Raw genomic sequence first — 15,444 nt, 5'->3', positions numbered from 1 at the left:
CTTAAGGAAGAAACCACCACCTAAAGAATAAGATACGGAAATAAGAAATAATTGAATCCTATGTGGCTCTGATCATTCTACACACTGTCCAAACTGTCAAAAAACTAGAGAAGTGCCCCAACCTTCTAAAAGTTCTAAATCATTCCTGGTGATGAGTTAGCCAATAATGAGAATTTCATAAAGGAGTCTTCAAGAAGGGTCTTGAATCCCTCTGCCAAGGATAGGTCAGGATCCAGGATCAAGGGCAAAGGCACTGCATAGCCTGTTGTGTTAGAGTGGGTGTGTGAGTGAGGGGAGTTCTTCTGTGAGTAGAAAAAGAAGCCAAGCTCTGAGCCGCTGCAAGCGTGATCTTTTGAGATGCGCCGCCCTCAGAAAAGGTGAGAAAAACAAGATGGGCAGGATGGAGTACCCTCAGAAACTTCTGTTTCCACTTCAGCTTATTCTTTGACTCTGTAAGGCAAAGGCTGTTCCCTCAGCCTGGCAAGGCCTGTTGTGGATGAACTCCATCAGCCTGTTCCATGCCTGGGGCAAAAGCTTTTGCTCTAGTTTTCAGGCATGTGCTTCCTCTAATTAGTTAGGATGTACTTACTCAGAGTGGGAAACTGTAGAAATCTGAGATTCTGCTACTGAGTTAAAGGAAGGGGCCCAAAGAGGCCATTTGGCTTCTTTGGTTCTAGGTCTTAATCTGTCTTCATCCTAGGCAAAAACAATACCTAGTCACCAAGAACTTGCAAAGAGATTAGGAATTGAAGCCTCATGAAAAGAAAGGGTACACCCACCAGACCATGTGTGTATCCTTCTTGGAGTAATTTGCAAGGTTGCAGCCTCTTGATAGAGAATAGGACTCAGTGATTCAAATCCTACAGCTAAACTACTTCTCTCTCAGCTTTTGACGTTCCCAGCAGAGACACACACAGGAACAGAGAGTCTTTACTCAGGCAACCTATAGTCCTAATTTCCAGAAGAAATTTATAGACACTGGAAAGTTCTCCTTCCTTCAAAGATAAGAATTATCTGTCTGCATTTTCTCATGGCTTCAAGAATTCTTTACGCTATAAACTTTATTTTTCACATTAATAAGGAGTGAGAGTCAAATGCAAATAAGAATGAGAAGCTGTTGGGCTCCCAGATGAAATCTTAACTCTCTGAACATCCAGATGCTTTGGGGAAGTCCTAAGCGTGCATTTATACCATCTATGGACTTGAAAGTCTAGCTTTCCTCAGGATCCATCCAGTTTCTGAGGAAATCTTTGTGGGATTTAGACTCCCAAATGCGCAGGCCTTTACAATGCTCTAAACTACAGATTTCCATAGACTTTGACAGAGTAATCCTCTGGCCCCTCCCTATCTGCATCCACTGTATGACTGTAGACCAGGTCTGAAAGTCATGACCAAAGGACACGGCATTAGTAACAATTCCTTGTTATCTCCTGTCTCCCATATACATGTAACGAAGAAAATTAATTTTGGTAAACTCCAGGATAATGAACACAGTACATTTGAGGAATGGACCAGTTTTGAAGCTTAAAATGCCTGAATTAGACAAATGATAAATAAATCTATATGAGGTAATAAGGAATATGGGCTTTATCCTATGGAAGTTGGCGGAGTTTCCAGAATAGAACCTCCGTTTTCCTTTCGAAGTGGGAGGGAAGCTCATCTGATGAAGGAAAATGAGGGCATGGATAAAAGAGTGAATTAATGGGATGGTGGTGGACTACAGCCGGAATATCCGCTGATGGAAATGAAAACCTGAGAATTATTGACTGGTAATGACAAACCAGGCAAAATGGGAAATGATAACACATAGAAATCTAAAATTCCCAGTTAATTAGTATTTAGCTCAAGAGAGAGAGAGCAGAGAAGAAGAGCTCTCAGACTGACCCCACATAGATATTTCACAGTGGATCATGGTAGTGAAACATGGGTTGATAGGGCTGCCGAAAAAAATACAGCTGTAATGTTTGGACTCAAAAAGAAATATCGGAACCTGGGAGGAGACTGGGAATCTGGATGAAAAGGACAGGTCAGAGAGATTAAAGATGAAAAACTGTGGAAAGAACAGAGTGGGCAAACTGGAAGCAGAAGGACGTGGGGTTAGATAATAAAAAGCTAAAGTTTAGATTTCTAGAGTGGAGTAGTTCTGTACAAAAATGCCCAGGACGTGATTATGGCTATGATTCCACTAGGGAGGAATAGAGGTGGAAACCACTGTGGTTGAGGTCATGGAGCATCAAATCAGAGTTGTTGAACAGTTTGGCCATTTAAACACTGACGTAATCCAAGAGGAAGCCCATGAGCTACACTTCAAAGTTCTCAATGTCTGTGGGATGTACCCAGAAGGCAGGTAACAGTGATGAGAAAGGGTGGAGGGAGGGAGAGACGGATTGCATTATCCCTAATGGAAGAGGTGCCAGCACTTAAATCTTTTACCTTTGCACGTAGTTCCATTCCCGGTATAGCCTGGCTTGCAAACGCAGTTGTGTCCTCCGACAGTATTGAAGCATAAAGCATTTTCATCACAGTTGTGCTGATTTGTGACACACTCATCATGTTCTGAAATGAGGATACGTTTTTGTTACTCGAAGACAGATTTTCAAAACGACTGTGCTTTAAATTGCACCTTCATCTTTGTTATTGTATGCTATTTCTTTCCAACACAGACATACACAAATTACCTATTAAAGAAGAGCTTGTATTTTGAAGTACTGTATACTCCTCTTGAAGTACATACACAGTGTACACATCCACAAACCTTAAACACAAAAGGATTTGGATACAAGGCCCACCAATAGTAGCAAGGAATAGAAGGAGAGGAGAGGGAAGGATGGGGATTAATTCTCAGAAGTAGATCCCAGAGCCAGCTGTTTACAGTCTCAGCGGTTAATATTTGGGGAATTATCTCATGATATAAGTCTGCTACCTAACTTTTTCCTGTAGCATGGAAAGGGTGATAGGAAAGGATGTGTAACTGTATTGCTCCATGAATCCTGACCTGCAGGATAATGGACTTGAAGCCCTGTGGAATTAGATGCAGTTAGCATCTACATTCACACTTGCAGGCATAAAGATACACGTGCAAACTGCTGGGGGAATATCTGAGTTTCTTAGTAAGTTCCCTCTTTCTGCAAAGGAAGTACCACAGTTTTATTAAAAAAGACTAAAATTTGCCTTTATAATATGTGCAAATGCAAACTCTGAGATATACAATCAATATACCTCCTTTAACTGTGTGTAACTTGACACTTTCAAAAGCACTGAATCATTTGATTCTCACAGTCCCGCTGTGAGAGAGGCAGAACCAAAGTCATTATCACCATTTTAAAGATGTGTCAGTGGTGGCTCAGAGTGCTTCAGTAGCCTGACCAAGTTCATGGAAATATTAGGCAACTTCAGAATGCTAGCTCAGTGTTAGCAAAAATATAAGTGTGAGGAATAAATACAGTAAATGTGAGAAAGAAAACAGATCTAACATTGAAATCAAGATGAGTAGGAAATGAAATACAAGTGAGGAAATGCATACAAGTTAGTTCAGCCATCTAAAATCCCTACAGCCTCACTACTTATTACCCAGTCTCTTACATAAATAGTATTTAGGTCTAAAATTAAATATATATTTTAATACACTTACATTGATCGAGCCATTAATTCACTATGATATAAATAATCAAAGCAAAAAGAAATATTGCTTTTTCACTTTAGAACTTTTTGCATTCCAAACAATATGTATCTACGTATATATTATTCTAGACAACATAATAGTACTGTACCTGTACTTTTGAAAAAAAAATTGCCTTTGACATACGTAGTTGAGATTAGACTAAAATCACTTAACTATAATACTAAAATAGAATGCTCTTTGTTTTATTTTTAAAAAATAAAGATTAACATTTCATGATTCTATGTCCTGTGTTACGCAAGCACAAAGTTATGATAGTTTTAGCTATAGGCCTATAATAAAATCTATAAAGATTGTTCCCAATTACCTTTCAGACAGATTTCAATCACTAAGGTTTTAGAATTACACAAATAGATATTCTCCAAATTCCTGGCTGAATTTCCCCAAATTGTATAAAATTCCACCTTTATTATCTAGAATCAGAATATTTCAGAGTTTTTAATAAATTCATGCATATTGATGATAGCTTAGGAAATGGCTGGATTACACATGGGTGTCCTATTGGGGATACCCTTGGACACTATTAAATATTGGAGGGACCAGAATGGGTAGCCCACCTACTTCTGAGTTCAGCTGCCTGAAGCAAAATAAAGCCACACTGTGAAGTTTGCAGCTGCTGCCAATTTTCTTCCCACTGCAATTCAAAGTGCTGCAGTTAATCTATAAATCTCTATACAGACAGCCGTGGGGCCCTTTAAAGACAGCTGCTGATTGATTTGATGTTGTTTTCATCCCGCCTTGGTTGCCCTCTTAATTAGACGGTACTCACTGGGTAGAGGAAGGGCCTAACAAGATTCAGTTTAGCAACCAGTATAATGTTCAACAAATGTTAACTAATTACACAACCTGGAATCTGGTTTGTCCTTTACTCTCGGCGGCCACTGAAATGAATAAGTGGCTTCTAAGCAACTCACGGGTGAAGACAATTTTCAGGTTTTTAAATGCACTGGCATGCACCTGTACATATATTGTTCCCTCTGGCTGCAAAGCCTGCCCCATGGATTCTCCTGGAAAACCCTTAATACTTTTAAAGATTACACTAAAATGGCATGTCTTCTGTGAAAACACCTTTCTCTCCCCCTCCCACAGAGCTGCGGCTTCTGTCTGTTTTCCCTAGCACCAGATACAAGGCTGTTTTACTATATTTTATCCTAAGTGTCTACTTCTCGTTGGTTCTCTATTTTCATGCCCCACCTGGGAGTGTGAATTTTTGGAGAAGAATTTTATATTTTTCTTTGTATTTCATTTCAACATTCAAAGAAAGTGTCTTGAATAAATGACTGAAAGAATGAGTGACCAGGGACTTCCCTGGTGGTGCAGTGGTTAAGAATCTGCCTGCCAATGCAGGGGACACAGGTTCGAGCCCTGGTCCGGGAAGATCCCACATGCCGCGGAGCAACTAAGCCCGTGCGCCACAACTACTGAGCCTGCACTCTAGAGCCTTTGAGCCACAACTACTGAGGCCCGTGTGCCTAGAGCCCGTGCTCTGCAACAAAAGAAGCCACCGCAATGAGAAGCCCATGCACTGCAACGAAGAGTGTCCCCTGCTTGCCGCAACTAGAGAAAGCCCGCACGCACCAAAGAAGACCCAACGCAGCCAAAGGACGTACTTCCTGTACCGTTATCATTCAAGTCAATCCCAATTTGTTCAATTGGAGACTAGACACCAAATGGAAAGCTACCGAAACCTAAGCTGTTTTTTTACTGATTTTACTATGGTGGTGTTTTATTTGGTTTGGGATATTTCAACTATTAATTAAGATAGCAGGACATATTCTGAAAACAGAAAGTATTAATTCTTTTATATTGTCACTTTAATTTTTTTCAAACTACTTAAAATAAAGTTGGTTATACTCACAATTATCAACTAAACTGTGATCTTAAGAAAAGCCTTTTAAAATGCCTGTACTGTAATCTCACAGAACTAACTTTGACAGCCCTTTAAAAAAGAGAATGTGAATGAAGCAAGGAGCAAATATTCTATATAAGGTCATCTCAATAAATAGTTAATTATTGCTGCTCCATATCGACTTTTGGTCAAATGTCAACTTCTTACTGCTTCCCTGACTGACATACCCCTAAGGACTCCACCACCAACCCACCAGTCAGCCTATCCATTTTTAATACTTCCTTCAACATTTTTAACATATAATACATAAAATTAAATAAAATAAGGAGGAAAATATTAAGACAGAATTTAAATCATTCAAACATTCCAGTGTTTGACAAGAGCATGTCAGGATATAACTGTGAATGACTTCTAAGTTTTATTTCACATATATTGAAAAGGAGACACATCAGATCTGATGTTCAGAATATCCAATCCATAAGATCCAATGCTATCTTCATATCCTCAGATAAAATGTCACTGTTCATGTGACATGACAGTCCAAACAACAGTTGGGATTGAAACTGAATGCACCCCTTTCTTTTTCTTTTCTTTAAAAATATTAGCATATAATAATTTTAATCGAAATTTAAACACTTTTGTACCTATGAATTTTAAATTTAAATAAAATGGAAAAGGAAAAAAGTTATAGAAAGAAAACATCACCCCTCAACAGTTCTAAACAAAAGTAGTATGGGTGTCAATTATTACAGTACCTTATATACAGAATAGATAATGTTACAGTGATAGCTAGCAAAGATTTGTCCTGAGTGCCATATTTTGTATGCTCTGCATCTTTACATACTATGTAAAACTGATTTCATACCAGTGACAAGGGTCAGTATAGTAAAATTCCTCTATGAAAATAAAGTAATAGTATACACATTTGAATTTATCTAAATGCAGCTGTTACATATAATAATACTTCAGTTTCACTGATTAACTCCTAACCTGTTTAAGTTAATGTATCTAAAATCATTTTAAGACTCAACACCCAACAGATCATCAGTCAGAATGACATAGAGTTGGATTCAAATTGGATTTTAAAATTGGTGTTCATATTGAGCTGTTTCCAGAATGAATGTACTATCTAGAGACAAGACAGCCATTCTAAAATTCATATAGCTTTTCTCACTATGATTTCAGCATAGACATGCAATACACATAGCACATGTTCTATTCAAGAATTTCACTATGATACAAAATTTCACTATGATACTATGATACAGAAAAGAGGAGTGAAAAGTAATTTAAATATATGTACATTTCAATTAAATACAATTTTCTTCAATGTCTATTGTGTTTTAGGATCTTTTCAGGATTAAAAGTATGATTATAGATAGTAGCTATCCTCACAAAGCTTATAGTTTAGTTGGGGAGATAAGACAAGAACACAAGTGCCTTTAGCACATGGCTTCATTATGAGAAATGCTGAAGCAAGGAAGTAATCTCTGTTTTAAAAGGTCATAGAGATCAAGGGAGGGAGTCATTTCTAGTTGGGTCAGGTGGGAATGCAAGCCTGACTTCATGGAGAGCAGAGCATTTGGTATGGATATTCTTTATGCATGTGTGGGGAAGAGGCGGGTTCCAAGCTGAAACAGCATTTACGTACTTTGCTTCTTTTGTTTTTGGAATCTTGAGTCTCTTACAAATTTGACTGACCCTGAATGACTTGTAATAATCCTAGTTCTAGTTCAGTGCTTGCATACCACATACTTTGTAATATACACTATCTCATTTAATCCTCATATTAATTAGGAAACATTATTTTTCAGAAAATTAAACTTGGCTTATAGAAGCTAAGCATCTCGCCTGAGATCACACAGCTTGGTAGGTGGTAGAGCTGTGCATCACAACATCTGACTCCAAAGGCTAGGTTATTGATTGCTATGCAATAGGGCCTCCTGACATTTAATGCGTAGGTTTTCCCTGATCTATTTTTTTAACCTAGTGTTCTTTTTTGTAATTATCCAGAGGTTTTGAAGGTTTACACATTACAAGTCTTCTAATGTTTCACAATTAGGAAGTTATCATCTCTTTATTGTATTTTCTAGTATCTTTTAACCTTATAGGAGCCTTATTAAAAATTATAGAACTCCTAGGGCAAAGCACTCAGGTAATTTCTGTTCATACTAAAATCCACATTTCCACACAGTTGAGAGACGTTTTCAAAAGAAAAGGAAGATATCAATATGGTCAAGTACAAACACCTGAAAAACAAAGTAACCAGCTCACAGAACTTGGACTCCAGCACTAATTCCCCCAGCTTAAAAATCTCTGGAAACTCAACCGTAATGTAGTTTGGCAACCAGATAACTCCAATGTCCAAGAGTTCTCTCCTCTGATACCAGTGGTCAGGCCCTAGTAACACTGTCCACTGCTTCTCGAGAATTCTGTTTTATATCCCCCAGCAATATACTAGATCCTTGGGTTGACACTTTTACACAGCAAATTCCACTCTTCTGGTAACAGAATGTACTATAGCTTCATAGCTGGCCCAATACCCTCAGAGAATTTCTTTTCCTCTGATAGATTTCTCCAGTCACAAGAATTATATTGTCTATGCTGCATCTTCTACTTTCCTTTCCAAATCTAGAAATGTTGGGAAAACAGCAGCTATCACAACATACAGGGGTAAGTTCCACAAAGAAAACTGTTTCACTTTCCCTGACCAAAGTGTTTCCTGGAATATAAATTTACAGTGAGCAGATTGTCTCTTAGAATGTAGCAGGATATGGCTCTAAACCTAGTGACAATCTACCTCAGGTCTTAACCTGAGGTTAAGCTCCCTCAGGCTTAAGACTGAATAAGTCTTGGAGCAAGGAAGCCAATGGAAGTGTAATAATCCTAGTTTATTGATAACCATCAAACTGGATGCTTAGATGGGTGGTTTATCTCAAAAGTGAAGAGGTGCTTGGTTATTTTCCTCTTATATTTCCAGAGACCAGATTGCTTGCCTTAACATATCCATGAGGTTTGCAGCAGTTCATCCATGAGTTTCACTCACATGTGTCCCCACCAAAGTCAGTGTGTAGTTATGTGTATGGCCTGTGAAGAGCTTCAGAACAAGACAGCCCATGGGTCTGCAAATGAGACCTCTTAATTTACTCTGAAAAGAATGATGACAATGGTGATAATATATGCCATCTCTATATAATATATGCCAGATAATATATGCCAGATAATATATGCCATCTCTATTTCTCAAATGAAACAACTCTTTGGACTTAACCACAGTTCCTTAGTACATTCACAAGATAATTATTCTATGGCAGGTCTTTTCAAAGTGAGTACAAACTGAAAATAAAGAATGTTCTCTATTACAACTCAACGATTACTAGATAGTTTGGGGGTTTATTGGAAAGGACTGGAATTCCTTCCTTCCTTCTTACCCCTCCTTCCTGGTCTGGTATGTGAAGAACAATATTGTGCTCACTGCCACCAGCAAGACACATTCCTGAAATCAAAACATTTGTCCTCATGATTACTGCTTCGTAAGGATGATCGTTACAATTCATTAGCTTAAAATATCCTCCATCAGCTGTTCTGTACTAGGGCCCTAAGTAAATACGAAGACAAAGTAGAACTATGAGAAAATTATGTACTATTTTAATAAGCAATAGCAGGGAGGCAGTGTGATACATACGCTTTCCAGACAGGCTTTGAGATGCTATTTTATCCTAAGTTCTCAGTGGCCGTGTGAAAGTTAGCTGATCTTTCTAAGTTCAAAATGAAAAAATTAAGACCTATGTTAGGGAACTGTTACAAAGAATAAACTTCAATGATGAATGTAAGCACCCTGGCAAATCATAGACACTCAACAACTATTAGTTACTTTCTCATCTTATTATCTACTTCAGTGGGAAAATTCATTTTGTCGTTATTAGCCAGACGATGTCCTCTATTTCAATTTGCAAAACCTAAATGTCTCACAGAATTTGCTCTCTTCATAATCTTCTCTGAAATCAAATACATTTTGGACATTTTTCTGGTTTCCAAAACTTCACTGAAATAACTTTCAATGGTTATATTAAGGAAAAAGAAACCTCTATCATGCTTACCCAAAGCTGTTCATTTTGTTTCTTATGGTTACCTTATTTACTCACTTTACATTACAGAGAAAAATCTATTTAGTACAATGTCATTTTAACAGAAATCTACTTTTACTTTTAACACTATTCAAGTAACTATAAGAAATTATACTTTAAACTTGCTCAATGTCTACAACAGCAGCAAACCCACTAAAACTCATTTTTAACACCCAAGCATTTCTTGTTCACTACTCAAGTTTCCTGTTCATTGACCACACCAATTCAATACTGACTCCTTGTTATTCTTCAGTTTGTTCAGCAACTCGGAATTTGTTCAGATTTCCTTCCTCCGACATGCTTGGTTTATTTTCTTCTAGTCTTTCCACTGTATGTTCAGCCTCCTTGCCTAATCCCTATTTGATCAAGAATCTTAACAACCAAAGCACACTCAAATTTCCTCTCTACCCTTACAGTAATTTCACAAAGTAATTCAAATTCTATTTTTATGGCAAAATCTTGCTTTGTCCTATTTGGTCTTTCAGGAAATAAGCTTTGTCTGAACACATTGTAGGGCAACAAAATACTTTTAACCATCAGTCAGATAGTTTTCATTTGTTCTTTCAACACACATTTATGAAACTTCTGCTGTGTGACTCTAGTGCTCCGGAAGAGGCAAAGATGCATCAAAATGGGATTTGTGACCTCAAGAAACTTTTGAACTATTACAGGATGGGTGATGTGAATAGATAATAACTGTGACATACTGCAGCCATTGTTTAGTGCTGTAAGAGAGAAAATAACAGTAATAATGACAATAGCTAATTTTTAAGTGCTTACTACATGCTATAAAGACTTGCACTAAGTGTTTTATATGCATTACCCCCTTCAGCCTTCACAAAAACCTTTTTAGGTCAGTACTATTATGACTCTTATTTTACAAATAGGAATAGAGAGCTTTCCCAGAGCAAGGACGCATCTTGCCCAAGATCACACAGCTAGGAAGTGACAAGGCCAAGAGCCTTCAATGTTTGAAACAACTACAACCTATAAACAAAGATTTCAAAAGGCTTAAAGACGAAGAGATGAAGATCGACTGAGTGGTATTCCCATAATCCTGGGAAAGTGTCCTATAACAAATAGGCCAAAAAAGTGAGTCTTAAAAGATAGGAAGGGTTTTAACAGGAAAAGGATAAAGATGGGAACAAGTATTCCATATGGAGAGAGCATGCGTGCAAAAGACAAAAGCATGGGGTACGGTAGGGCTATTCAGCGGTTGAGCTGGCATAGGTGATGACTGACAGGACAGTAAGGAACAGTGTGAACAGGTCAGGAATACAGCGTGATTTTATCTGGTGGGCAACAAATAGCCACTTCCCCCTGTGCAATAAAAGGTGGAATGATAAAATTAAAGTTGATTTTTAGGGAAATTAACTGTAATATGCAGATGAGAAGAGGCTAACTTTCCTTGACAAAGTAGGAGTCCCGTGTTAGCAAGCCAGCCTCCCTCTCTCTCCTTAATCCTTCTTTCTTCCTTTTATTCTTCTCCTTTTGAATCAGAGTTAGATCATTACTGAGAGTTGAGAAAAGAGTCTGTGCAACACTGAGAGGCAAAACAAAGGGATAAGGAAGAGGAAGGGGAGGAGGAGGGCAAGTGGAAATGGAAGAAAGCAAATAGACGGAAACTGAGCGCTTATTATCCGCCCAGCACTGTGTTGGGTAATGCACCTGCACAGCATAAGGAAGCACTACAAGGACATAGGAAGAAGAGCTGAGAAGCTATCCCCCCAGATCATAAGATTCAAATCCCTTTAAGGCAGCAATCATGTCTTGCTCATTTTACACAGCCCAGTTCCTATGTTTTGTGGAATGAAACTGTGTTGAAAAGAGAGCCTGCAATAGAATGGACCACAGTGATGGAGAAAGACGGACAGATTTAAACACAGAACTAATGCACCCCACAGTGAATCTATTTTTGAGTCAAAAGAAAGAAAGGTATTAAAAATAGCTCAAGTTTCAAATGTGGGTGACTGGGAAGATGGTGGTGAGTTGAATAGAAATAAGAGGGCTTCTTTAGGGATTCTGTTATTCCTGTTTTAGTTTGGTTTGATTTGGTTTTTATGGAAAAGAAGAAAATAGAATTGAGAAGTTAAAATATAAAAGCAAAGATCATATTAGGAAATTGAATTTACTCTACTGACAGTGACAAGAAACCAAGCAAAAATTCCCCACCCCAAATCTGTCAGATAACCACCTAGATGCTAAAGCCTTGGGTCTAATTCATCAATCGCCCCCAACATCCAACAAAATGACTGGCACAAAATTGATCTCCAGTGACTGTTTGTTAATGAGTGAATCAATCACCATAATGTACGTCTCTAACATGTAAAACAGTCAGAGATCTGCTAATGCAAACTGTTCAAGGTATGTATCCTGTAGTGACAATTTTGTACATCCCCTGCTTTCTCTTCCATTCCCCTCAGCAGCTTTGCTGCTTTCTCTTAAAATGCCTGCCCCATTCACATTCCCTCACTCTTGGCACATAACCTCCCAACAACTTCACAGAAAACCACCAGGTCATCAGGAAAGAACATCCTCAGGTTTCCCCACCCACAGCTGAATCTGTAGCTACGTGTACCAATAAGCCTTTCTTCCTCCCAAACCAGGAATCTGGGAGTCACCACAGACCTCTCTGCACTTCCTCCCACTCACTGCATCCAGGGACCAATTCATCCGGATTCTACTTCCTTGGCAATTCTCATCCCCATCCCCCATCTCCATACCCACTGCTCTGCAGCTGCCCATATTTGGGCACGAGATATCTCCTTTGGATTACTGCGCTAGTCTCATTATGACAACGCTGCCCCCAGTTTTGTACGTTTCCAAAGCATTACCAGAATGACTTTTCAAATAAAAACTGATATTGTCTATCTCTCCCCCATTCTCTTCTTCTCAATTTTTCTAGTGACATCCCATTGTTTTAACTAGCCATCAAGGCACCGCCTACTCGTTAAGACTTTCATTATGACATTTTGCTCTTACCATACTGCATCATTTATAACTCCCCCATGGCAGCTACTTAGTAATGATGACATTAATTGAGATTCTACTAAAGGCCAAGGATCATACCAGACAATCCCTGTATATTTCACACATGCATCCTTGCTTTTTGCCCCAAAGGTCCTTCCCCACTTTCTTTGTCTACCTCTCCTACTCACCTCCCACTCAGATCAAACAATGATTCTTTCTTCAGAAAACCTTCCTTAAAACTCCATCAGTCTAATTTAGCTGAGCCCCTTAGGACCCATGGAGCCTCGTGCTTAACTCCATCACAGCATTTAAAAGCCACAATAGTAGTATTAAGAGTAAGGACTTTGGAGTCAGCGTACCTCAGTTCAGATCCCAGCTCTGCCTTTTGCTAGCTGTCAAATCTTACCTTAATTACTATTTTTTTAACATCTTTATTAGGGTATAATTGCTTTACAATGTTGTGTTTGTTTCTGCTTTATAACAAAGTGAATCCGCTACACATATACAATTATCCCCATATCTCCTCCCTTTTGCATCTCCCTCCCACCCTCCTTATCCCATCCCTCTAGGTGGTCACAAAATACCGAGCTGATCTCTCTGTCTGATTCCTACTAGCTATTTTACATTCGGTAGTGTATATAAGTCCATGCCACTCTCTCACTTCATCCCAGCTTACCCTTCCCCCTCCCCGTGTCCTCAAGTCCATTCTCTACGTCTGCACCTTTATTCCTGTCCTGCCTCTAGGTTCTTCAGAATCTTTTTTTTTGTCTTTTAGATTCCATATATATGTGTTAGCATATGGTATTTGTATTTCTCTTTCTGACTTACTTCACTCTGTATGACAGACTCTATAGGTCCATCCACCTCACTACAAATAACTCAGTTTTGCTTCTTTTTATGGCTGAGTAATATTCCATTGTACATATGGGCCACATCTTCTTTATCCATTCACCTGTTGATGGACACTTAGGTTGCTTCCATGTCCTGACTATTCTAAATAGTGCTGCAGTGAACACTGTGGTACATGACTCTTTTTGAAGTATGGTTTTCTCAGGGTATATGCCCAGAAGTGGGATTGCTCGGTCGTATGGTAGTTCTATTTTTAGTTGTTTACGGAACCTCCATACTGTTCTCCATAGTGGCGGTATCAATTTACATTCCCACCAACAATGCAAGAGGGTTGCCTTTTCTCCACACCCTCTCCAGCATTTATTGTTTCTAGATTTTTCAATGATGGCCATTCTGACCAGTGTGAGGTGATACCTCATTGAAGTTTTGATTTGCATTTCTCTAATGATTAGTGAGGTTGAGTATCCTTTCCTGTGTTTGTTGGTAATCTGTATATCTTCTTTAGATAAATGTCTATTTAGGTCTTCTGCCTATTTTTGGATTGAGTTGTTTGTTTTTTAGATATTGAGCTCCATGAGTTGCTTGTAATTTTGGAGATTAATCCTTTGTCACCTGCTTCATTTACAAATATTTTCTCCCATTCTGAGGGTTGTATTTTCATCTTGTTTATGGTTTCCTTTGCTGTGCAAAAGCTTTTACGTTTCATTAGGTCCCATTCGTTTATTTTTATTTCCATTTCTCTAGGAGGTGGGTCAAAAAGGATCTTGCTGTGATTTATGTCATAGAGTGTTCTGCCTATGTTTTCCTCTAAGAGTTTGATAGTCTCTGGCCTTAAATTTAGGTCTTTAATCCATTTTGAGTTTATTTTTGTGTATGCTGTTAGGAAGTGTTCTAATTTCATTCTTTAACATGTAGCTGTCCAGTTCTCCCAGCACCACTTATTGAAGAGGCTGTGTTTTCTCCATTGTATATTCTTGCCTCCTTTATCGAAAATAAAGTGACCATATGTGCATGGGTTTATCTCTGGGCTTTCTATCCTGTTCCATTGATCTATATTTCTGTTTTTTGTCCCAGTACCAGTCCAGGAGCCTGATTCCTCCAGCTCTGTTTTTCTTTCTCAAGATTGCTTTGGCTAATCGAGGTCTTTTGTGTTTCCATACAAATTGTGAAATTTTTTGTTCTGGTTCTGTGAGAAATGCCATTGGTAGTTTGATAGGGATTGCACTGAATCTGTAGATTGCTTTGGGTACTATAGTCATTTTCACAATGTTGATTCTTCCAATCCAAGAACATGGCATATCTCTCTGTTTGTAACATCTTTAATTTCTTTCATGAGTGTCTTATAGTTTTGTGCATACAGGTCTTTTGACTCTTTAGGTAGGTTTATTCCTAGGTATTTTATTCTTTTTGTTGCAGTAGTAACTGGCAGTGTTTCCTTAATTTCTCTTTCAGATTTTTCAACATTAGTGTATAGGAATGAAAGAGATTTCTGTGCATTAATTTTGTATCCTGCTACTTTACCAAATTCCTTGATTAGCTCTAGTAGTTTTCTGGTGGCATCTTTAGGATTCTCTATGTATAGTATCATGTCATCTGCAAACAGTGACATCTTTACTTCTTCTTTTCCAATTCGGATTCATTTTATTTCTAATTCTGCTCTGATTTCTGTGGCTAAAGCTTCCAAAACTATGTTGAATAATACTGGTGAGAGTGGACAACCATGTCTTGTTCCTGATCTTAGAGAAATGGTTTCAGTTTTTCACCATTGAGAATGATGTTGGCTGTGGGTTTGTCATATATGGCCTTTATTATATTTAGGTAAATTCCCTCTATGCCTACTTTCTGGAGGGTTTTTGTCATAAACTGGTGTTGAATTTTGTCAGAAGCTTTTTCTGCATCTACTGAGATGATCATATGGTTCTTCTCCTTCAGTTTGTTAATATGTGTGTCACATTGATTGATTTGCTTAT

The 15,444-nt window shown here is 38.3% G+C and overlaps 1 protein-coding gene across 1 annotated transcript in view; it reads right to left on the bottom strand.

The window, feature by feature from the left end:
• NELL2 (neural EGFL like 2) overlaps window positions 1–15,444 on the bottom strand; it is a 492,411-nt gene that overhangs the window by 115,358 nt on the left and 361,609 nt on the right. The window contains exon 15 of the mRNA XM_060165069.1: window positions 2,434–2,556. Within this exon, the coding sequence (XP_060021052.1) occupies window positions 2,434–2,556 (123 nt within the window). The remainder of the gene's footprint in view (window positions 1–2,433; window positions 2,557–15,444) is intronic.

The sequence above is a fragment of the Lagenorhynchus albirostris genome, chromosome 11, assembly GCF_949774975.1.
Source record: "Lagenorhynchus albirostris chromosome 11, mLagAlb1.1, whole genome shotgun sequence".
In the NCBI taxonomy this organism is placed as follows: domain Eukaryota; kingdom Metazoa; phylum Chordata; class Mammalia; order Artiodactyla; family Delphinidae; genus Lagenorhynchus; species Lagenorhynchus albirostris.
The sequence above is the reverse complement of the archived record's forward strand: the minus strand, read 5'-3'. Positions and strand labels throughout refer to the sequence as shown.